At 36.0% G+C, this 25012-nt stretch overlaps 1 protein-coding gene across 1 annotated transcript in view; it reads left to right on the top strand.

Annotated features, from left to right (window-relative positions):
- Positions 1 to 25012, top strand: part of ANGPT1 (angiopoietin 1) — a 149036-nt gene that overhangs the window by 106183 nt on the left and 17841 nt on the right. The window contains exon 7 of the mRNA XM_054288555.1: positions 8266 to 8432. Coding sequence (XP_054144530.1) covers positions 8266 to 8432 — 167 coding nt within the window. The remainder of the gene's footprint in view (positions 1 to 8265; positions 8433 to 25012) is intronic.

Genomic DNA, 25012 nt, shown 5'->3' with positions numbered 1-25012 from the left:
GTGTTAAATGAATGGCTTATAAGACTGAGTTACAATTGCAAGGCACACTCAAGACGTGAACAATTTTTTAACATATAGCAATAAATTCATTACTTATGATAGTATGCTTCAAAGTCATATGTTTCTTACATCTGAAAATAGAAAATTTTTTTCAAGGGACTGGGGTAGAAAACATGGAAGTAATTTGTTTTTTTCACACATTTTCCAAGTGAGTTGGATATAAGGAAATGATTTTTGGTGAGTGGAATGTGTATTAAGATATTATGTGAGTAACGCCTTGCACAGAGACCCACCCTTCTGTGATAAAGAATGTCATGTCATGCTGGTGTAATAAAAAGTCTGTTCAGACTGCAGTAGTTACTCAGATAATTGCTGCTTTCACCAGTGCTATGAAAAGACACAGCATTTTCTCTGCTCTCCTGCGATCTAAATCCAGTATGTCCAGTAGAAATAGACATGATATTGAAGTGGTGAGAGACCATATTTTGTTTTATGAAAACATGCTCATTAAACTCTTCTGGTCCTGACCAAGGCTTAATCTACAGTGTAAGTTTCAACAGAATTATGTAAGGGAACAAGAATGAAACAATATTTGTCTCAGAGAGAGTTGGAACACCATATTGGGCACCAGAGATGTTACTACAAAAGGAAGCATCCTCTTTATTTTGGAGAAAATTTTTGGATATGAAATTAAACACAATTTTGTGTTGGAGCACAGTTGCATTTTTTAAATGTGTTATACTCAGCACAGTCTTTCCTATGCAAACATTACTGGATAACATCAGTTTCAAGAGCTCTGTTGACACATGGATGTATGCTTGTGCTGCTTTGCCACTAGTGCTTCAATTTAACAGCATTAATTTGTACTAATAAGACTCATGTGGTATTCCAAAGACATTTAATTAATAAATTTTATATAATGATAACAAGATCTAGCTTAGTTATGCTAACAGCCTCTTGTAGAGTACCATGAGAAAGACTAAAGTCATTAAAGAAGTGTTCTAACCACAGGATGAAAATGCTGTATTAGAAGAGTCAGGTGAGTTTCAGTGAGGTTGGTTTTAAAATCTGTGACTTGAAAATATAGTAAAATTGTAGCAGATGTCTTCCCAAATAGCAGTTGCGTGTTCTCATTGTGGAACAGCATTTCTCTTCTCCTATATGATCTGCTCCATTTGGAATTTAGTGGAGCAGCTCTTAGCTTTGGGACTCGTGTCAAATTAGAAGTATAACTTTTTGACTCTGATGTCAGTCAGCTTCTATTCTTGTTCAGCTGTTTAGACTACCAGCTGAGCCCAAGCATGAGATTCAAAAACAGTCCATAAATTTGATGCTCTATTTAGACAGATTATGTGGCTGAAACTCAAGTCCTTTCTCAAACTCACAAACTTTTGGTCTTTGCCGTAGCATCTGTTCTCCTAGCCATGTTCATTTTGCTGCTTAATCAGTGTATTTGGAGAAGAGAATTAAGTCCTACATCCCAAAAGTTTTTCCTTTTGTCTGAAATGAATAAAAATACCTTTCCTAGATATTTTTCTTACATTTTGTATATTTAGCCCTAAAACTTACCATTTATTTCTTTGCAAATAATGAGTGAGATATCAGAAAGCTCAAAATTAATTTTTCTTAGACCATAAAAAATGAGTTTTCTTTTCTTTAATACATACCTATGTCCCTGGGATGCTCTTACTAGAAGCCACACTAAGTGTCTGTGTATTCCTAGGATCCACTTTTCCATCAGTGAAAAAAGTGGTTTGGGATAAAGGCTCTCAATGTAATTTAGCTCAATAAGAAATATTCTCCTGTTTTCAGTTACATAGTAAGGAAGTTAGATTGAAATCCAGGCCTGGAAGATGTTCCTGATTAATACCTAAGAGTCCAACTCAGATATTAGAGGAAGATGTCCTGGATATTTGAGGAAATATTTGTAGACAACTGAGCTGTTTTGGGCCCCTTGCCCAGCCAGAGGTAACCTTTGTGTAAGGTTTGCACTTCATTCTGTCACTGTGTTTTTTATTCTTTGGGAACTTCGCTGCTACTGATACCATGTGTGTTTGAGAAGGAAAAAGTAAAATGTGAACCTAATTTCTGAATTTCTACTAATATACCGAGTCTAGAATGAAGTCCAACAGACTGAATTGCTGCAGATTACAAACAAGACTTTCAGGCAGATAATACAGATTTTTAGTTCTTTGTTTAAACTGACAATAGCTTCATTTTTTTTTTTTTAATCTTTTGAGAAGGTATCTGGCTTCAATCTAAATATATTTTTAAAACTTGCCATCAAATATGTGTTGGTACTGCCTAGGAGAAAAAATCTGAATATTAATAATTTTTTTCCAATATTCTTGTATGTAACATTAATAAATACATGTGTTGTCTGAGGAAATGGAAGTGATTTCTATAAACCAAATCTTTATTTAAAATAAAAGAATGAATAATATAATGTGAAGGGAATGAAAATCTACAAAAATGTATAAAAAAGTTTTTTGGAAATTATCGTAAACAATATCCATTCCATTATCTCAGCTAAGGCAAAAGGAGCTGAATATTCTTTGTGGCTTCTGGGATGTCACTGCTGCTGTAAAACACTGAATTATTATCTGCTTTATTCGCTGAATTGTCTGACAGAAGATGAACCCATCGGATATATTGGCTGTGTCTGGTTTCAATTTGTTTTGTCTATAAAAAGTCAAAGCTTCCTGTGAGTATTATCAGACAAAATAAATAAAGTAAGAGAGATAATTGTTTAATGAATTTGGAGCAACATGATTCAGGCAGAATGCCCCCACAGATTTTGCCAAAGCTAATAAAATTCTTTTGCACCCAACTTATTGTTTTTGAATAAGTATCAACTTGTTAAATTCTTAAAGGCATTTTTGAAACCAGTACTTAATTCTGTTTCTTTGTACTTATAACTGCTTTAGTAGTTTAGACTCTGTTAATAACCAAATTGAAGTTGAAAATGAGATGATGTAGAAGTCAGATGTCATCTAGAAATCTAGAATAAATATTATACAATCATGTGCTTTTGTTTTTAATTCCTAGTTCTAAGTACTTTAATCCATATAAAAAACAAAAAAAAATCTTTATTTTTGGAAAGCAGTTGAGTATTATGTCAGAATTTACAGAATTTATTATATAGCTATATAGAAACAGAAACCCCTTGGCTCCATCCAACTACAAAAATGGATTTACATTTGTCAGTAAAGTTCCGTATTGTTTTATTTTTTTCTCTGAAAACAAATTCTATCACATTAACAAGAACAATCTGCTCTAATGTAGTATAAAAAATTACTTTATTATTTCTCAATGACAAAACCTGGATAAAAGAATTTTCTTATTGTTTGTGATTTTCATGTCTTATTTCAGATCAGCCTTTGCCAAAATATGGTCTTAGTGCAATTTTCAGCAGCAAAAGTATTTTTTTTTCTGTTTGTGAAGAATAAAATGAAGCATGATAATGATCTGTGCTGGATCAGTGCAAACATTTGTGTATCCTTTTTGTGACTAATAGTGGAGAGATAAGAAAGCATATTGTGAAAATGTAAGCATATTTCCCTGCTATATTATCCCAGCTTTCATAGAGTGCTAGTGAGAAAATGAAGGAGAATGATGAGAACTTTTAGAAATTACTGATCTTTTCCTATTACATTAAGCACCCTTTTGGGAACTTAAAGCCACTGATTTGCCAGCCATCCCAAATTATTATGCAAATTTCTAGGGAAAAGAAAATTTGAGTATTTTTGGAATAAAATGTAGAGTTTAAAGAATGAATCTCTTTATTTGGAAACATATAATGAAAAAATATAGAAAGATAATGACAAAATAGTCTCTTAGTCATTTAAAATGCAATTTTGGAACAGTGTTTAAGACCCACTGGGTTTCAGAGAGTCTCAAAATGTAGTTAACTGCAAACACATTCATGAAATACAGATGTTCCTTTTCCTAGTGGATTGATAGCTGAGGATGACTTGGATCACCTCATGTGATTCCTTGAGCTTAGGCACTAAACTTTAACACAAATAATTCTGGAAGCCTTTGCTATAACTATTTGAATGCAAACCCCAAAATGTTTGTTGAAAGTGTCTATATGTACTGGGAAACAAATATTTTTAATAAGAACTATGGGCCTGAAATAGATCACTCCTAATGTTAACTTTTAACACTGCCCTAAGGCATTCTCAAAACCAAATTTCTTGTCCTAAATCTTATGCATGAGTCCATAAATGACAAGCATGGTCTTAGGCAAGGCTTTAGGCACCTTATCACTTCGGGCCCCACAGATCTGAGCAGCAGCATAAACCCAAATGGTCTGCTAGCTAAAATGCTTATTTTTCATTACTGAATTTTAATTACCAAACAATTACTGAATTCTCCCATGAACATCAAAATCAATGAGGTCTGCTTTTCTGCAGATTTTGTCCTGTGTCCCACATAGAAGTCCCATTCTTATTATTAATAATCTTCTGAAACGCTATTTTTTTCTAGGATTCTCCGTGGTAAAAGCTCAAGTTCCCCTTTTATGTCCCTCAAACTCTCCCAGATGTGTAAGAGCCTCTGAGGCAATATTTGCTCAGCATCTGCACTTGGCTGGCTGCTCTGTGTCCGCTTGTAGCAATTGGAATAGGCAACTGCTGAGCTTCTCCTTCAGCATTTCTGCCAGCAGCAACTCATCACAGACACCAGTTCTCTGAAACCTTGCTGAACTTCAAGTCTGTGTGATTTTTAACCAAACCTCAAAAGTGTTCAAAAAGTATTTCACAAATATATAGGACAGGTGGGCATACCAATTACACAAGTTTGTTTTCCTAAGTTTTCTAACTGAGACAAGAAAAGAATAATTTGTATTTGAGGACAAAATTCTGAAATGTTCTTTGAAAGCTAAGGATTCTGAAGGCAAATCAAAAGAACCAGGCCCAACCATTTTCTTCGCCAGCCTCAGGGTTGGGAATGGAAACACAAAATTAAATCATGCTTTTCAGGTTTTTTTTTGGCTAATATTATGCCATTTTCTTCTGCACACAAAAGTTTACATATCCATCAAAGTAGTAGTGTTCTTGTGGTAGAGACAGTCTAAGTAAGATATAAACAAGGAGAGCTGTGTAGTTATTAAGTCAAACAAAGCATCTGGGAAAAACAGGATGCATGCAAGTCTTTGTTCAGCTCTGAAGTAGAGGCAGTAAACTGCAGACTAAATACAGGTTGGAAACAGTTGAGTTTGGCATAATAAAATTATACTTGAAGAAATTGCTGCCAGCTCTGTGCTTAACAGAAGTGTACTGCTCCTCTCTGGTTTACATCTATGAAAGCTTTGAGTGCCTATTTGTTTGTTTATATCTTTCTAGCCATATTAGGTGTTTAATAAAGCACATTGCTTCTCCTTTGGAACATTTCTTCCTTCAGAGAAATGTTTTATATCCCACTTACTTCCTTGGTTTTCTTTTCATAAAAGCAAGTATTTTGTTTAAAAAAAAGTTACTTTTGTCAAGGAAAAAAAAAATCTTGTTCTAGGAATTTCTAATCTGAGTTTCCGGTTTCAGTATTGTAGCCCTTGATAGTAGGATTCCCTTTTTCATAACTAGTGTGGAGGATTTCCTCATAATTTTTACTATTTCTTTTTATATTACTTTTGTTCCCTGTTGCTGCATCTTCCTTTTCTCTGGTCAAGAGAGCAAATCACTTAGTGATAGATTTTCATCTCAGTGCCATAATACATATAAAAAGGGAGAAGGAGGTGAAAATTTGAAGGATAAAAATCATTATTTCAGAAAAATTATATATCGTGTCTGGAGTTTCTATAAAACACATAAGGGATCATGTAATGTTAAAACACTACATATATTACATCCTGAATAGGCTGTAATCTAAATTAGATAAGATATTTATAATTCAATAGATAATAGTTCAAAGAGGAGTTCCCTCATTTTTCCTGCCCTGAGAAAAAGGGAGAAAGAATTTTCTGGTATCTTCACTTAAAGATATACTGCTACTGCTACTACTACTACTACTACTACTACTACTACTACTACTACTACTACTACTAATAATAATAATAATAATAATAATAAAAAAATAATTTTGTGAATAAGAAACCATGTAAACTCCAAGAAAACCTAATGTGACTGATATCTAAACAACTATGCTCCACTTCTTTCTGGATTTTAGGGAGACAAACCTCCTGGTAGGTAGTCTATGCAGAGCATATTTTACCTTACTGTGAGATGAGTGACAGTGACCAGTGGTGACATATGTCAGAGACAAACCACAAACTGCTCTGGTATGACACTGTCAAGGCTACTGGAACAGGAGACACCAGGTGGGACAGCCAAGGGTAGAAAGACAAGGCAAGAAGATGGAAAGAATCAAAGCCAGAAAACAGTGATAACTACAGAAAAGTGTGCCAGCTGTAAATAGGGTTTATACAGGTGAGGAACAAGTCTTTTTGTGTTTTAGGAACACTGTATGAGGTCAAATATGAATGTGAATGCCATCAAAGCAGCAAGTGAGAAGTAACAGAAAGCATCATAATTGGAAAACTTGAGGAGCAGCAGCTCACACTGGAAGACAGATGGGTTCAAAGCAGGATATCACCACTATTACCTACAACCAGTATTTACAGGGATTTCTATAGGGAATAGTCTATTGGAGAAAGAGGATATAAAGAAATAACATGCAGGAAAGGAAAAGCCAACTAATAGTATGCTCCCACATTTCAGTCGGAGACTTTGGGACTTACCACAGACTACTGAATTTCAGGTCTTGCAGATGAAACACTTTGTTCATGGGTATCTCTTGATGGTCTCTGAGTTAAAAGGCAGAGATGCTTATTCAAAATATAAGTTAGTCAGTTCAGCATACCCAAACTTGGTGTGTCTTCTCAGCCTCTACTATCAGTGAGTCACCAAATATATGCTTAGGTGAGGTTGTGTAAACAAAAATATGTCCTTAGTAAAGTACTTTCTATGGTAATTCTCTTTCTCTTGGAACAAAATTTTCCTCCATTTTTATTTTTTGGACCAGTCAAACTTTTAAGATTCTAATTTTTTTTCATTAATTTACTTTAGAAGTTTGCAGCTGATATACTTATCCATTGCCTGAGTATTACCTGTGCTACCACATGTCCACTGAGAAGGCAGGATTTCATCCTCCAGAGACACAACTAATCAGGGCTGGAGCCACAGCAATACAATAGAGGAAAAAGAGAGAGCTCCTCTTTCAATGTTTTCATCTCATGTAAGGAGTGACTGAAACATTATATATAGAGAAGATCGATGTCTTGCCCATGTGTCTCACAGACACATTTCTCATTATCTAGCCTTTAGTCCCAAGGAAGTCTCTTGATTTTAACCCCTTTAGAAAATATGTGCTTTCTGGAAATAATCCAATCTTTCATTTAATTTGACTAGGAAATTTTCACAGGATCTTCTAAAACACTCCCAGTATGCCACTGTAAGCAAATCAGGAGATTTCTGGTTCCTGTTTTTCCCATCTTAAGAAATATGAATAGACACAGTCATGTTGGAATAGTTCTTCACAAGTAAATACTATAGTTGAAAATAATTTTTACTCTTTAAAGAGAAAAAAAAAGAAAAATTTAAAACGGATTGAAGAGTTCTCAGGTACGAAGCAACAGTTTAAAAAGAACAATTGTTCTAATATATAATAAATAAGTTAATGACATTTAATAAACCCTTACATTTAATGTAGTAAAATATTCACTACAATTAAAACAACTTTAAAACCTGGAAGATGTATAAAAGCATATGTCTAGGAAAACATATGTCTGGTTTTGAAAAGTAATTATACTTTTTCTTTCATTATTATTTTTTCATGTTTGTAAATGATGTCCTTTGTTTAACCAGAAATAAGATCACCTGAATATATGAAATGTGAGGAGAGCAAGGTGGTGAAGAGCTAGATAACAAGGTTTAACACCATATTGAATGCATTATAGAATATTGTTATGTCAAGTATTCCCACTGAAGCATGTGCAAATACAGCATCATGCTATTGATATCATGGACGTGTAACATGATTTCCAGCTGATAACCTCAGCTGCCCTTGCAAACACCAGTTGAACTGCATGACATTCCTGCATCAAATATATTAGTAGAATCATTTTAGAGACCACCAAAGTGGAGCAAAGAAAGCTCTGACCAGTAATTAGAATGCACAGGTAAAATATAATGATGGGTTTATTATTGTATATAGGCTTTATCAATTCCAGTAATTACATCTAGTTATTTTGCCAATTTTTTCTAGGGTTTTGGTAGCCCATCAGGTGAACATTGGCTGGGAAATGAATTTATCTTTGCAATAACAAGTCAGAGGCAATATTCTCTAAGAATTGAATTAACGGACTGGGAAGGAAACCGAGCATATTCACAATATGACAGATTTCACATAGGAAATGAAAAACAGAATTACAGGTAAGAATCTATTGAAATTCTTTTAACTCTGCTGAGTGATAAATATTGTTCATTGCTAACTTGTAAAATATAAGAAAGGGCAACAATATTATGCTGATTTTTATCAAAAGTGGATAAATATCATAAAAACAAAACAGAAATCAGATTTCTCAGTGATGGAAGGATAGAGTAAATCTAACTTATCTGAGAAAAAGGGACCTATTAATTGTATTGTTTGATAGAACTGCTAAAAACTGTATAACTTTATATTCAGAACTCAAAATTGATTGAATAGAAAAAAAATTGGGAGTCTTTATTAAAAACTGAAAGATATCTACCTCAGAAGCAGGAGACTGAAACAATCGACATGGGAATAAAAGACCAAAAATGCTGTTAAACCGTCTGATATTTTCAAACTAAAAAATTAGTGTAAATTAAGAGGAAAAAGAGAATACTGAATCTTATTTTGAGGAAATTAAACACAAAGCCTTTTCTTAATAATATTTGTCTCCCATACTTTGTTTTAAGATAAAAGTTTATTAAAACAGAAAAAAGAAGCAACTTGAAGACACAAGAAATGTGAATAATCTAAGTCATCATTTATACAATTTTTAAATCATTGCTTCATCTGAGGAGACAGTAGAATGCAAGAAAAAAAAATGAAACCCATAAAAATATCCAATTATTTATTACAGCACATCTAATTAGCACAAGACTCAGGAGAGAAACAGATACATTGTAAACTCAAACATTCAAGGCATGTGAAACTAAGTCGGTATTCAGATCTTCAAATTCAAGTAATATGATTCTCAAAAATGCTGACTGCCTCCCTCCCCCCGGGTCCCCAGCGAAATGGAGGTGAGAGCAATTTGCTCTTTCTGCTGACAGGGCTGTGCCCAGGTGGGACACCGAGCAGTGCCCCTGCCCTCTGGGGCACAGCAGTGAGTGGGGTACCTGAGCAGAGGACACCTTTAGAAGCAATCAGTAGGAGCTCAGCTCCTGCAGAAAGCAAGGGCCGTCCCTCTGCACACAATGGACAGCTCTATCCCCAACGTGCTGTGCCCGGCACTGCCTGTGGAAAGCCATTGCCCCAAACCAGGAAAGGTGGAGCACCTATTCTGAGGTAGTTTTGGTCAAAGAACAGATATAAGTAAAGGATATTGCTCAAAAGAGAGGCAAGAACGATTTATACAAAACATAAAAAGAGCAGCGTAAAAGTGGGGTCTTAAACATAAGTAGAAGTTGTTCAAAAGGAAAAGATGAGACAATTCCTTGTCAAATGAAGAAAAATGTTGAAGGGCAGTTATACATAGCTCAAAAATTTATGATGAATCCGAGGAAAGTACTGTTCATGGGATGAATTTAAAATCACTGAATTTGCTAAAAACCAGGGTTTTTTTAGCTCGTATTCATTCGGAACTAAGGACAACGTATTGTTGTTGGAAGGCCGTTGAAAATTTTCCATATTAAAGCTCGTGTTTAGTGAGGATTTATTTCTCAGGAATCCTCAGTGTTCATTCATGGCAAAATAGCAAGAGAATTGTGTTGTTATATTTCAAAATGAAGGGAAGGGAAGGGAAGGGAAGGGAAGGGAAGGGAAGGGAAGGGAAGGGAAGGGAAGGGAAGGGAAGGGAAGGGAACCCACTTTCATGATAAAAAAGGAGATCTTTCACAATATAAATAACATTTTCTGAACATGGAAAAACATGTAAAAAAGGATCCATGTAAATTAGTCTTGCTGATCAAGAAAACCAAAAGAGATATAATTCAAGCCTGTAGAAATTAAGTCAGAGGGGGCATACAGGCCTCAAAGAGTTTAATGTTGATTAACAGGCATAATTCTGCTGCCCATGTCGAAGCCACTTTTTCACAAAAATCAAAAGGAATTTGACTGGAGGCTGTTGACTTCACTTTGGGCTCCTGTCCTATTCTATAATGTAAATGAAGGCCAGAATGAGATTTGCTCACACTTCTTATGGTGCAACTGAAGCTCTTCTGTTGAGGAAATGGGAAATCAGTTTCATTCATATTTTTCTGAAATAAGCAGAGATGAAAACATAAAGTAAAAAAGTCCATCTATGTTGGCCCTTTGGGTTTCAGATTAATTCCTCTATTATTTTTATTCAGGTATATCGGAATATTTAAAGAAAATAGCTGAGTAACATGGTGATAGTTCTGGAAATAATTATGTGTAAGCCACATGCAAGTCTGAACTGTTTTTCATGCTTGACAAATGCACTAGTGCTTAGTCCAGACAAATATATGCCCAACAGATATTTTTCAAACCAAAATTATGTCAGGCTATTCTATAATTTTTTACAGGAATGTATTCTACAACATAAAACTCTTTATTTTGCTTGCCAGCATCACTATCTGTGATAGCAGCAATTCCAGAAGGCTGGCTGAATAAAAACCTAATTATTGAGTACTAAACAGCTGGCCACCCTTCAGAGAAGGCTGTTTTCCCTTTATCTGAGAAGCTGCCATTAAGGATTTAAATTATTCCTCTGAAGCTGAAAACCACAATTCCCAAACTCCTGCTCCCAGCACCTTTCCTTCCCAGCTTTCAGGCATTTTCCATGTTTGCTTTCAATACCTCAAATACAGAACAGCACACCTTTTCAAAACTTTAGTTACTGTTATTTGAAGTAGTTTTGCCAAACAAAACAGATGCTGTCTTATTTTGGGAGCTTGTTTCTTGTAACAGCCCACATTAAATGTTGTTTCTGTTAGCAAAAATATGTAATTGTACCCTGGTTAGATTCACATTAGTTTCAAATAATCAAAGTTCGCTAAGTAATAGTAACCAGTAAAGAGACAAGTTTCTAAGCTGGTCTGGTAAGTGGATCAAGAAAATCTGAAATTGAAAAAGGGCACTGAAATGAAAATCTCAAGAAGTGGAACATCTTTAATTTTGCTATGGCAGTACCTTTTATGTTTGGAAGATATGAAAAAAAAAAAAAAAGGTTCCAGGTCTTATGCTCAAATACAGTTAAAAAAGAAAAAGAAAAAGAAAAAGAAAAAGAAAAAGAAAAAGAAGAAAAAGAAAAAGAAAAAGAAAAAAAGAAAAAGAAAAAGAAAAAGAAAAAGAAAAAGAAAAAGAAAAAGAAAAAGAAAAAGAAAGAAAAGAAAAGAAAAGAAAAGAAAAGACCATGAAGTGATAAAATCTGCTTGAGAAAATATCAAAAATCATTTTCATGTTTTTCCTCCAAAATCCAGCCTCAACATTGCGCAAAGTTCAATTCAGTCTGGATAATTCCCAGTTGGTGATTTTAGAAGGGTTCTGTTTTTTCTCTGGGCTTTTTGTATTCTTTTTACTACTTTTTATTAGTCTGAAGAATCTATTATTAAAGAGAGTAATGCTGAACACATGTAAGTTCAAATATACTTGTTTCTCTTTCAAAATGAGACAGCTACAATAGGTTTTCTGGGAAATCAGAATAAAATCTATTTATCCCAGATGATGAGTGGGAAGAAGGTTGAGATGAGAAGATGGTTACTGAATTAGTAAATGTATAATGATAAATGATAACTGAAAGAGAAAATCAAATGTTGCACCATATGTGAAATCTTTAATAAAAGTATCTAAATGATTTACGTTTTTTAGAACATCCTTAGGTTTCTTATCTACACCAGATGATTACACAGAGACTATCTGTAAATATGATGACAATATCTCTGTCAGAGTCTATGCAACTTAGACTGTGGCAAGTAAAATTTCCATGCAGTAAGAAGAGCCAGATCTCGCAGATCTCCCATTTAGTGCAGTGTTTTTTAATATAATTAGGAATTATTTATAGAACTATAAAAATATGAGTTGAAAGAGAATCCTGAAAGACACACGACCTCTCCTCTTTTCCTGTGTAGAGTCTGCCTAGCCCTCTTGACATTGTTTGATGTTCTTTGGAGATGTACAGCTATGATACACTGCTGCTCTGACCCATGTCCTCAGATCCTCCAAAACTGAATGGGAAAAGTAACCATGTGTTAGGATTTCAGGCACCACAATTCATAATCCTGCATATTAGTTTATGAAAACAGATATATTGATGCTGAATTTTGAACAGTAATAATTTCAGCCTGTAGATACATCTGGGTTTTTTCAACTCATGATATAGGAGAAGCACTTCCAAGCAAAGCAAGGGGTGAAGAAAGGGGGAACTGCATTTTGGAATTGTCTGAGCTATTTTTACTTCAGAACCATTAGAGAAGTTTAATAAACAGTCATCTCCCTAAGACAATATACTCTGGTAGTTGATCATTCTTTTAGTTAGAAAAGTTTGCTATTGCTGCAATGATTCACAAACTTTGGTCCTGTCCATGGAGAAATATGATTAAATGATCAGATAGTTCTGCTCAGATGAGCAAGACTTTGGGATTGATGTAGGTGAAAACTGATGGTGGAGAGAAAACCTCTGAACTTCCCTGAGTCAGTTTGGACTTAAGGTGGTGTCTGACCTTAAGTGGTAGTTAAAATGAAGAAGTGATTTTATATTGGAATGAGCATGAGAAAGTGATTATAAAACCTCATGAGAAAATGGAGTGAGCATGGATCCATCAGGAGCACAAGAGATTTGTTGACAGGGCAATGATAGTCACGTGGGGAGGAGTCAGGTATGTGGGTCCACAGAGGAACAAGTTGATGAAATTTGTTGAAAAGAAGAGAGGTAGTTCTTAAAATTATTAAAATCACTTCAAACTGCTGACATGATCTTCCAAGCCCTGTAAATCTAGGTGACAGTTTCCAAGCTTTCCAATATCCTCTGTCTCTCCAGGCTTTGCTTTAGGAAACAAGATCAGTTGTTGAAAGTAAACTAAGAATTGGTAAAGTTTATGGGACCTGGTAGAAGAGAGTTTTCAATTCACTGAGTAGAATATTGGACTTTTAGCTTTTGTTTGATTAAAAGTTTGTACTTTTAGTTACAGCAATAGTATTATTTCTCTCTGTTTTCATAGACAAATCAGATAGTCGGCTGCCAGAAGCCTTGATAATAATGTTCACCTTGGAATTTTCTTTTTTTAAAGTTGAGGCTATTTATATCATTGTTGAACTAATGATGGAATTTCTTGCAAAAATCCTCACTTATCTTTCTGTAAAATAGAGAAAAATATATTTGTCTCTACAGTCTTTAAATTTTAGTGCTGAAAATTCTGTAATAGATAGTAAAATAAGTATTAAAATTTTATGTGGACAGATGGTTTTATGTACCTTTACTTTAAAAAAATATTCCACGTAGTATTGTTGTTTCAGAAAACAGGACAAAAATAGGCCACTGTCACTTCCTTGGTGTACAAAATCCCATTTTTAAATGTTGATGTGGTTCTTGTTATTACCCAGGCCTTTTAGTGATGTAACTGTATAAGTAATACTTTCTTCTTGTGGCCCTTGAATTTTTTAGGTAAAATTGGGGATCAATCTGACTTGTAAATTTGTGAGCTGTCTAATTAACTTCTGTGTGATTTGTATCACAGTAAAACTTTGAAGGATCTATTCAGTCTTTTCTCAAATGGAGAAGGGAAAGTACAGAGGAAGATATATAGGAAATCTGTAGCAAAGTGAAAAAATAAACACAAAACCTCTTGGGACCCTCTGTGCCCAGAACCCAGTACTTTTCTCACCAAATTTGAAAATGACAGAATAATTTAGAAAATAGTCATGTTGCAAAAATGCAAAAAGCCTGTACATATTCACTTTTCTTTGGAAGATGAAATTCAATTTGCAAATCTACTTCAGAGGGAATATCCATGTAAAATCCTATTAACAGACAGAGTGGTATCTGTGGTATGCATAATTTCTATGACATAAAAATATTTTTACCAATCAGTGGTTTAAAATCAATAATATGGATAAAAATATTTAACATTTTTATGTGTATATATATAAATATCTGGCTTAAATAATTTGGTTTTTTTTTAAACAATACTGTAAGTCCAATAATATTCTATGAAGACTGAAGTGCAAGGATTCAATCCAATGCCCATTAACCAGAGGTCTTTCTGGAAACATGCCAGTGTTCCTATATCATATCAGTGACTAAAATTCACTGGCAGTTCATGCAGTATCTCCAAATGTAAGCAGAAATTAAATATAACAATTTCTCTGACTGAGAGTCGATGTAAATATGCTCATGGAATTTATTAATTAAAAAAAAATTATCTTAATCCATGTAAATCCCAATATACATTATCCATCCACAGCTAATCATTTCCCACTTCTAACTTCATTAAAGTAATTTATAGTTTAATATACAATAGCTGTGACTACTGTGGAGCAGGAACAGAGGTTGACTTCTTCTCTGTTTTGGAATCAAATGAGAATGCATTGAGACATGCTGGCTACTCTGCAGAGCAATGCATCTTCTGAAGTTGAGCCAGGAGCTCCTGAGGTAACAGAAGCCAAGAGAGAAATGCCACTGAAATGTCTCAAAAGGATTAAGGGCTATTCCTCTAAGAAGGTGGCACAGCTGACAGCCCTGTGCACACAGCATGGGCAACAGAGGGGAGCTGGAAGCCACTGTGCCACTTGAAAAACAAGACCTACTTGCCACTACTGAAACTTGGTGGGATGAATCCCCTGACTAGAGAGTGGCTGTCAGGGAACACAGGCTGCTCGGAAGGGACAGGCAAGGAAGGAGGAGGGGTGGAGGCATTACCCTCTACATCAATAAATGGATACCCTGCAAAGAGTTTTTTCTGGGGGGACAGACACCAACAGGTTGAAAGCTTACAGTTAAGAATTGGAGACTGAGGCAACAAAGGGAGGCTGGTTGTTGGTGTCTGCTCCAGGCCACTTGATCAAAGAAAGCCAATGACAAAGTCTTCTTGCTCTAGCCATGGGAAACATTGCACTTGCAGGCTCTTGTCCTGCTGGGAGACTCCAGTCACTCCAACACCTCCTGAAAAATTATCATACTGAGCTGTAGACAATCCAGGAGACTTCTAAAGCGCATGGAGGATAACTTCTTAGGCCAGGTAATAAGCAGCCCTATCAGAGAGGATGGGTGATGGTCACCATCAAAAGTGAGCCAGCTAATCACTGACATCAAGATTGGAAGCAGCCTGCATTTCAGTGGTCAAAGAATCACAGAATCATAGAATGGTTTGCGTTGAAAGAAACCTTAAAGATCATCTAGTTCCAACGCACTGTCAAAAACAGGGAGACTTCCCTCTAGACCAGGTTGCTCATGCCTTGGTGGAGTTTGTATCCTGAGAGGTATGGGTCAGGCAAAGAGTAAAGTCAGACCCTGAATTTTATGAAAGAAACCTCCAGTCAAATAGTTAATTAATAGGAGCCCCTGGGAATGTGTCCTCAGGGACACAGAACAGACTGATAGATCTTTCAGGACACTTCACATAAAATTCAAGATCTAGTAATCTACAGGTGCAAGAAATCCACAGGTGAAGAAAGACAAGAGAGCACCGTGGCTAAGTTGAGACTTGTCGGTCAAACTAAAGGGTAAGAAGGAAATGCACAGGCAGTGGAAGCACAGTCAGATATCCTGGAAAAAGTATAGGTATGCTGCCTGGTTATATAGGGATGAAATTGCAAGGGATGCAATGAATGATGAGAAGGGCTTCTACAGGTGTGTCAGCAAGAGAAAGAAAGTCAAATAAAGTATACTCTTCCCCATGTGTAAGACTGACAAAACTGGTAACAAGAGATGAAAAGAAGGCTGAGGTACTCAATAAATCTTTTTGGCCTCAGTCTTCACTGGCAATGTCTGTTCCCACAGCTCTTGGGCAGATATACCACAAAAAGGGGACTGAGGAAGAAAAGTCCTTCCTACTCTAAGAGGAGATCAGTTTTGTGACCATCTGAAGAACCTGAACATACATAAGGCTATGGGACCTGACAAGATGCATCCCAGAGTCCTGAGGGAATGGGCTGATGGAGTTTCCAAGCTACTCTGTAATATTTGAAAAGTCATGGCAGTCAGGTGAAGATCCTGATCTGGAAGGAAGGTTCTGGACCTGGATCAGGGCAAGACCCAATATCAACACAGGCTGGGGTATGAACAGATCAGGAGCAGCCACAAGACAAGGCCCTGGGGGTTCTGGGGGGTGAGAAGCTGGACACGGCCCAGCAATGTGTGCTTGCAGACCAGAAAGCAAAATGTGTCCTGGGCTGCATCAAATGCAATGTGGCCAGGGAGGTGTGGCAGGGCAAGGAAGGGGATTCTGCTCCTCTGCTCTGCTCTGGTGAGACCTCATCTGGTACACCTCATTAATCTCTGGATCCCTCAGAGCACAAGACATTGACCTGCTGGAGCAGGTCCAGAGGAGGGCCATTAAAAATATCACAGGACTTAAACACCTCTCCTGAGAAGAAAGTCTGAGAGACTTGGGGTTGTTCAGCCTGGAGAAGGCTCCAGGGAACCTTAGAGAAGTTTTTCAGGAATTAGAAGGGGCTCAGAAGAAAGGCTGGGACAGTTGTTATAGGGCCTGTTGCCATAAGACAAGGGACAATGGTTTTAAATTGAAAGAGGATAAATTAAGACTAGGCTTAAGGAACAAATATTTTGCAATGAGATAGTGAAATACTGGAACAGGTTTCTCAAATTAGTGATAGATGCCCTCTGGAAAAATTCCAGGTGAGATGGGACAGAGCTCTGAGCAACCTGATTTAATTGAAGATGTTCCTGCTCACTGGAGTGGAAGCTTTGACTAGATGAACTTCAAAGCTCCTTCCAACCCACAGTGTTCTATGATTCTATTATTTCATTATATTATTTACTAAATACTTGAAAGGATTCATATATGCAAAGGCACCTCAAAAATTATACAATTTATCAGACATTATCACTAGAACTTCTAAACAATCCAGTATCCTGGACATGGGGGAAAATCAACATTGATGTTCCGTAAATACAAGAAAATTATTTCCTTAAGGTTTTAGAAAAACACCAATGTAGAAGCTTTGCTAGATATACACTGTTGGTGGTACAGCAGCCTTGTTTCCAAGGAGGAAGGCAATGCCTCCAGTGTAAGTCACATTCAGAATTTGATGTGACAATGGCCTAACCATTTTGGTGTATCCATTTATTCATCAATAATAGGTAGATATCAGTTATCTATTTTCATTATTAGGTCTTACAAGCTGTCTCTAAATTAATGATGTCTTCAGTCTTGATTTTCTCTATCCTTTTCCCTTAACAGGTTAATTTTCAATTACCTTCTCTCCAAATTGATATATTTCCTTCATCAATACTGGATAATTCTCCTTATATTCAGTTTCACATGCCTGCAGAACCCACCTTCCAATAGTTTTTATAGGACATTAGTATGAGACTTTCAGTAATTAAGTTTGATTTTGCTCTTGTGATTCAAGAATCTTTCCTTTCTTTGGCATTTTAGGGCTTTTCAGCCACTTAACTGAAAGAGGAACTTGTTTTCCAATATGTTCCACCACAGCTATCACTATGGAACACAGTGGGCATGACATTATCTCCTCCTCCAGACTACTAAACTTTTTTAAGAAATGGAAAATATATGAGCAAGAACAAAAGTATCTTATTTTCCCATAAAGCTTATCTACAATAAAAGAAAAACATCAATTCAAACTTTAGGCAAAAAAAAAAAAAAATTTGTAACAATTTTTTAGTCTTAGACATCATCCTAGATTTAATGAATGTAAGGGATTATTCACATGTTTTCCTACAGGTAGGTGAGATAAAGATTTTCAGTGCTAATATTAAAGCTGTTGAGCCCTAGGAGCAGACTGCAGGACCCCATCTGAGACACTCGATTCTCTGTGCATGCCTGGGGAGAGATAAGCTGCTTAGACAGAAGCCAAATCAGGCAACATGGAAAGCACAGAGCTGCCTAGAGTTAACCATTAGGAAATTCTGAAAATAGCAAGGCCTCCATTTATATCCCCTGACAGTTCACAGCCCACAGCCTGAAGGTAGAGACAATGTCTTGTCTTAGGAAAGAAATGAAAGGCCTTGGGTTAATGCATTCATTTGCCAGAGGGTATCCAGACTTTAGCTATTGCTTCCCAAGAGAAAGCAGCAATCCCTCGCGCCGGGGAACAGGCTCCTCATGAATCCCTGACACTGTGCAGGGCTGAATTCACTGCTCAGTGAATGAATAGGTACCAGGTCTCTTGTCAATGAAGTGCAAGAGGGATTTCTAAGATTATGCTCCCGGCTCCATGTCTTGTTTTGAATTAAAAAGGTTTTTATTAAATTATGTAATTATGTTATGAACCAGTGGATACTATTCTGCTACATACATCTGTACTCTCTTTGAGGCTCAGTGAATCTTGAGTAATTTATTTGCAGCAGGACACATGTTGCTGGTTATGGCATGCTGAGGGAAGTTTTGTGGTTTTAAATCTTTCTCTTGCTGAGTCTATAAAAGCCTAACTCCTGTGGTGGGTAGTAGTCACTCAGGTCAGCAAATTTTTACATGAAAAGTTGAGAGTAACAGCAACTAGTAGCTCAACCACTTACTACTCAGTGAAGAAACTTAAAAAAAAAAAAAAAAGTAGGTTTATGTGAGAACAATGTAATTCTAGACAGAGCAGTGTTATCAAATCCTTGCTGAGGGCCAGGTACATGAGGGCTAGGTACTTGCTGCACAGGTACATGAGTCTGAGGTCCGAGAGAACTCTTTAATGAATGTAAGCATTGGCAGAAAAATTATCAGAGGAAACTCAGTAGTGATCTCCTTTTTACATATTGCAGTTCAGCGCAGATTCCACAAGGTCTGTCCCAGCTAACAGGGGAAGACAGAGTGTTTTGTGGCACCTAACAGAAAGCTGCACAGGCTTTAACATAATATTGACCTGTTCTTTTGCTTCTCCAATTTAAAATGACTATTTTCCTTTTGTTTTCATTATCTTCACTATCTACAATATCAGTCTTCTTGCAAAGTGTTACTTTCTTTTAAACCTTTATTGCTTTATGCCACCTCTACATTTACATTCTGAAAGAATTTTAAAACAAGTATTTTAGCAAAATTTATCAAATCCTGTGCTGAATGGACTTGATTGTCCCCAGTGTAAGAGTTCCCACTTCTATCAGTAATAATACCAAAAATAACTGCATTTCTTTAAACTACTTGCATCAAAGCATCTACCAAGAGCTAAAAAGTACTATTTTTGTTGGTGTAGATTTTGATATAGAAGTCAGCAACATTGTTTCTTCATCTCCACTGGGTTTTGACATGAAACAGCTCCTGAATAAAAGGATCTTGTGTAGCTGAGGCTCTTCTGGATATTTGCCACCCATGAAGAATTTTTTAATGTCGAAACTGTTCTTTGTAGAATATTCAGACATCTGCAAGGTCATGTGGTTTTTAAATTCAGACTATCCATCACTTGGACTTAAGTGATGTGCTACTTACCTAAATTTCTATAAAAAATTTATAATATAATAATTTTTTTGGTACAATAATTTTCTTAATTGGAGGTTGTGTGCTCTTGTAACTTTTTCACTGCTTTAATTAAATAAATTCTTGTATATGTTAATACCCTCTGCAACTTATAATAATATTCAGAATGTAAATTAGCAAAAATTTGTGTACAAAGTCTAATGGATATATGTAAGGACATGTGAAACGTTGCAGATAGATACAACACTACGGTGTGAAAATTTAGAGTTTCATTAATATTTGTTAATCGCTGATATGCAGAAAATTAAGAATTGCAGCATAATGCATCTATCTTAAGTGTGCAAGCAGAAAAACAAATTCAAAATTAAAATGCAGATTGAGGAAAAACTCTCACAGTAAAATTCATAATTAGAAAATATTTCACAATTAAAAAACGTTGTATTAAAAATTTTCTTTAATGAAGATTCCCTGGTTGCATAATTCTGTTCCCTATTATCTGTGCAAGTGTAAAGGGCAGGGCATTTTCAGGATCAAATTCTGGTCCAGCTCAAAATATTTAACCTGGACATTATTCTTCCCATAACTTTAATCAAAACTGAAAAAAATTACTCTTCCAAATGCTAGTCTTGAAAGGTAGAAAATCTGAGTACAAAAAATGAGATGTGTCTCTGACTTCAATGAGAAAAATTATATTTTTCCTGTGGACGATCAAGATATCCATCAAAGTGAAGTCAACCACTAAATGCTTACAAGATTATGACAAATTTATTTAGTATTAGTGACAATATTTCCAGATCAAAAAAAAAACAAAAAACAAAAAACCAAAAACTGCTATTTGCCAAGTTTTCTGAAATTTCCACAATTGTCACCATGAGCTAAGCATTCAAACTTAGATCTCCACGATGCAGAAGCCAAGAATGGGACCTGAGGCCCCCTCCTCAGAGAGTGTGGGCTCTGTGTGCCCCCTCAGCTGCTGACTCTCTGCCCACTCTCTGAGCTAAGGAGAAGCCTGGTGGACCTGCCCATGTGGCTTTGAGCCCAGGCTAAAATACCCTGCCTGTGAGTAGGCTCAGTGTCGCGCTTATTGCGACAGTTCAGCTTCCAGCCAGGATAGAGTGTGGGCAGAATGAGCTCATGTCTGCTCAGAGAGAACTGACAGAGCAAGCTTTCATCTGCTGGAAAAACACAAGCACGAAGTCTTAGAGTGACCCCTATTTAATCTAGAATGTACATGGTTAAAGTCTCTGAAATCTGTTACCAGCTTCCCAGCCAACCAATGTCAGCGGTTTTTCTCCATCCTTTTATCATTAACAACTCTACTGGCAAGGTTTCTAGAGCTTGATCCTGAGAACACTTTCTGCACTGATTCACTATATTTTCAGCAAATACCAGCAAAGTGGTGTGGTATTTTTTGTGAGTTTCCTTCTTTCATCAGTCAAAGACTAAAGGTACCTGTGGGGCCTGAAGAGAATCTGGCAAAGAGATCATCCAAGATTTTTCAGTAGTCATTTATTGCACCAATCTTTAGGTTTCTTGTTCTCTTGGATTTGAGATTTGGGATTTTTGTCCTATCAAATGAGTACTTGATTTAGCTGTCTCTATCTCTAAGGTAATGGTAATAAAAAGAGATATTATTCATTATTTGATCCACAGCAGAAATGCAGCAGATGAGTTAGACCACAAAGCAGAGGTATGCACCATGTCTGAAGAGCTGCTAATTTACATCAACTTTCCAACAGATAAAAACTTTGAATGTCAGAACACAAACTTATTGTGATATCCAATACAGCAAAGTTTTCATAGGTTGGTTGGTCTGCAAATATCTGCAAGAAGGAGGTACTCAAAAACAATGAAAGCCTAATCAGAAAAAGAAAGAAAAGTGCCTGCTACCGTACCGAGTTTGGTCTCCAGTCCTCTGTTTCATCAGATCCTAGAGGCTGAAGTGTTTTCAGTTTAAAATCAGTGCTGGAACAGCTAAAAACTCTTGACCCAAGTGCATGTGCACTGATCATGTTTGGTTTTCTTTTATTTAGAATTATAATTCAGCTGCACCGAAGTAAAACTTCTTTGCACCTACCTCAATGCCATTTGAACCAAAGGAGTCATTACTGTGAATCACAGCTCTTATTAGGTCATGACCTGGGTTTTTAGGGTGAAAAAGGCATGTAAAACATGCTGAGCACTGTTAGCCTGGTCAGTGTGGCACCAGGAAAGGACTTGGATCATAAATGGGTGACAGTCAGTTAACCTTTCACTCACAGATGACTGTTTGTTGGCCACAAATGACGCCAAGGGAGTTGAAATATGTTTTAATAGTCTGTTTATATTTTTCTACCAAGGTCTTAGTGCCACATAACTCATTTTGGCATTTTTTAAACTTAATTTTGCATTAAGAAAACCAAGGAAACAGTGAAGCCAATATTTATTTTTCAAATAGCTATAAACATTTCACAGAAACTCTCTATGCATCAGTCACTTATAAAATTTGTTGCCTTTTCCTAAATACTTGCCCTTATACTGAAAGCCTAACCTTAGTGTGATAATGGAGATAAAAGCCAGAAGTGTTGCATATTGTACAATACAGACACTAATGAGTGAAGGGATCAAGGCAAGCCTGTTGCACACTATTCAGACTGAAGGTAGGATGCACTTGTGTATATAAGTACTTTTATTCTACAACTAGTTTCTAATTTAATAAATCTTTAATGAAAAAATGAATAATGCTGGTGTGAAGGATACTATATGAATAAGAGAAGCCTTGGCTTTCTCATCCCCATCTTTTTTCTTCTTCTCCTTCCCATCCTCCATTTTAATTTTTTTGCACAGACTTTTTTTACTCATTTTGCAATGTACCCAAGTAATTTTTTTTCTTTTAAGCACATTGTCAGTACTTCGTTGAGGCAGGACCACCAGAGCTCTCACTGAGGGTCGAGTCACTCTTGTTTCATTATGATTGCACACTCTTTAAGATGACATAAAGCCATAAAAAAAAAAATTAAAATATAAGGGTCAGAAAGAGATCATGACAATTATGTTGTCTTTTATACTATTTTCTATTATTTCCATATTTGGAAATTATTGCTTCTCCTGTCACCTCCACAAAGTGATTTTTCAATTTTTCTTGCTGTTTACTGATGTCATGAGTCTGAGTACATAGCCACCAGATAAAGCCCTTTATTCTGATTAGAGGAAATTCATAAACAGTGAAATGGCTTATCCATCAGGACTGATCAAGTTCAAACACAGGTAAGAAAAAGAAAATCCTGATTAACTTTTTGCTTTGAAAGTAATATTCCCCAAAACATCCTTGCATTTTCCTCTGGGATTCACGCAGTGGGAAGCACACATTTCTTGACATGAATCCCAGCATAAATCTTGAAAATCTCATGCAGAACCCAAAATATTTATTTTAATGTGTTATTCATTAAGTTATTTCTTTACATTGTAGTCTGTTGGCAGCTGCAAACTCATTCCATTCCATCCACATTAAACCAATGCTGTAGTAAGATTTGATAGGGTTCCTAGGTCATTAACAACTGGAAAAAATTATAATACACAAACTGCAAATGCTGCAAGGGGCACGATTGTGAAAGAAGATTGCACTGCTAGAACAGAATAAATAATCAAAACAAATTGATAAAAAAATTAATTGCAGACTATTTCCACCTTTATCAATAATTATTAATTTCCTTATATTCAAGCTCTTCACACAGGAAAAAAAACCTCAACAAACCGCCTAGAGATTTCTGAAGCATGTCCTGGTGAAGGCAGAGGAGCTGGGGAAGTGTCTGGAGCACAAGTCTTGTGGGGAGTAGCTGAGGGAGCTGGGGGTGTTCAGTCTGGAGAAAAGGAGGCTTGGTGGGACCTTATCCCTCTGTACAACTGCCTGAGAAGAGGTTGTAGCTGGGGGGTCAGCCTCTTCTCCCAGGTAACAAGTGCCAAGAAGAAACAGCTGCATGAGGGGACTTTACATTGGATAATTGGAGAAAAAAATTTCCCAGAAATAATTGTCAAGCATTACAGCAGGCTGCCCAGGGAGGTGGTTGAGCCAGCATCCCTGGAGGTATTACAGCCTGTGGAGATGTGGTGCTTAGTAGCATGTGGTTTAGTGTGAGCTTGGCAGTACTGGATTAATGATTGAACTTGATGACCCTAAAGGTCTTTTCCAACATAAATTTTTCTATCATTCTATGATATTTGAAAAATGCCTTTCACAGTTTCAGTTTACTGTTATGCCAGTGGAAATATGAGGAAAAAATGTTATTCAACCAAGATGTTTTGTCCAATTAAGTATTTAAATAATTTCTTAATGGTGATTACATGTTGCGCCTTATTCAACATCCAATTTGATTAGAAAAAGTAAGTTCGGTAGTCATATTTCAGTCAGGAATTCTGTTGGCAACCAAAAACCCCACAAGAAACCCAAATCAAAACACTCCATATACATGGAGTATATGCCCTTTAGACACATTAATTTCCAAACACTAACTTATCTCATTAAGATTAATATAAATTTTTAACATAAGTCTATCTATGATTTTAGTAACTTTTGTAGTTACTTATGATTAATGACTTTCAATTAAGTGAACTGTGTGATAAATATTCTACTGCGGCCTGTAAATGACATTTTTCAATGACACTGCTTGGTAAGAAAAACTCAGTATCTCTACAGTAGCCATCAGGGTAAAAGCAAGCATGAACAGCATGCTGATACATGAAGCTTTCTATTTCCATTTTATCTAAAACAGTTAATTAGGATAATGTATAACCTATGTGGATGACAGTGTATAATTAATGTCACCCTCAGTACAACTAAAGCATAGATTTATGAAATCCACTTTTACACTATATCTGCATGGATTTCAACAAAATATATTTACGAGACTTTCGGAACTTCCAAGCATATTTTGGAAGAAGTACTAAGTTTAAATTTTACTGTAGTTGTGTGGGTCTCCTTTACTGGATTTTCAAACATGATTAATCAATTTAAAGATAAATCAAATTTCCAACAAATGTTCACTGAACTTTTCCAAACTTCAATGTCTGTAAAACAGATCCTTAAATAAAGATACACAAACACCACAAGCTTCAGCAATTCAGTAAAGATAAGCATCAGCGGGTCTGATTACTTCTGTAAATCTTAAAAACTTTTAAAATATTACTTTCTCTGTAGAGTCCCTGTATTTCAGTGCTGAAAAAAAATCCCTTAAGAACCAGTTTTAGCATTTCTGCTATTGGCTTCAGCCAAACCTGGGAAGTCTGTT

This window comes from Melozone crissalis, unplaced genomic scaffold (assembly GCF_028551555.1).
Source record: "Melozone crissalis strain CALT ecotype California unplaced genomic scaffold, PUWL_Pcris_2 ptg000002l_1, whole genome shotgun sequence".
In the NCBI taxonomy this organism is placed as follows: domain Eukaryota; kingdom Metazoa; phylum Chordata; class Aves; order Passeriformes; family Passerellidae; genus Melozone; species Melozone crissalis.
This window is presented reverse-complemented; position numbering and strand designations above follow the sequence as displayed.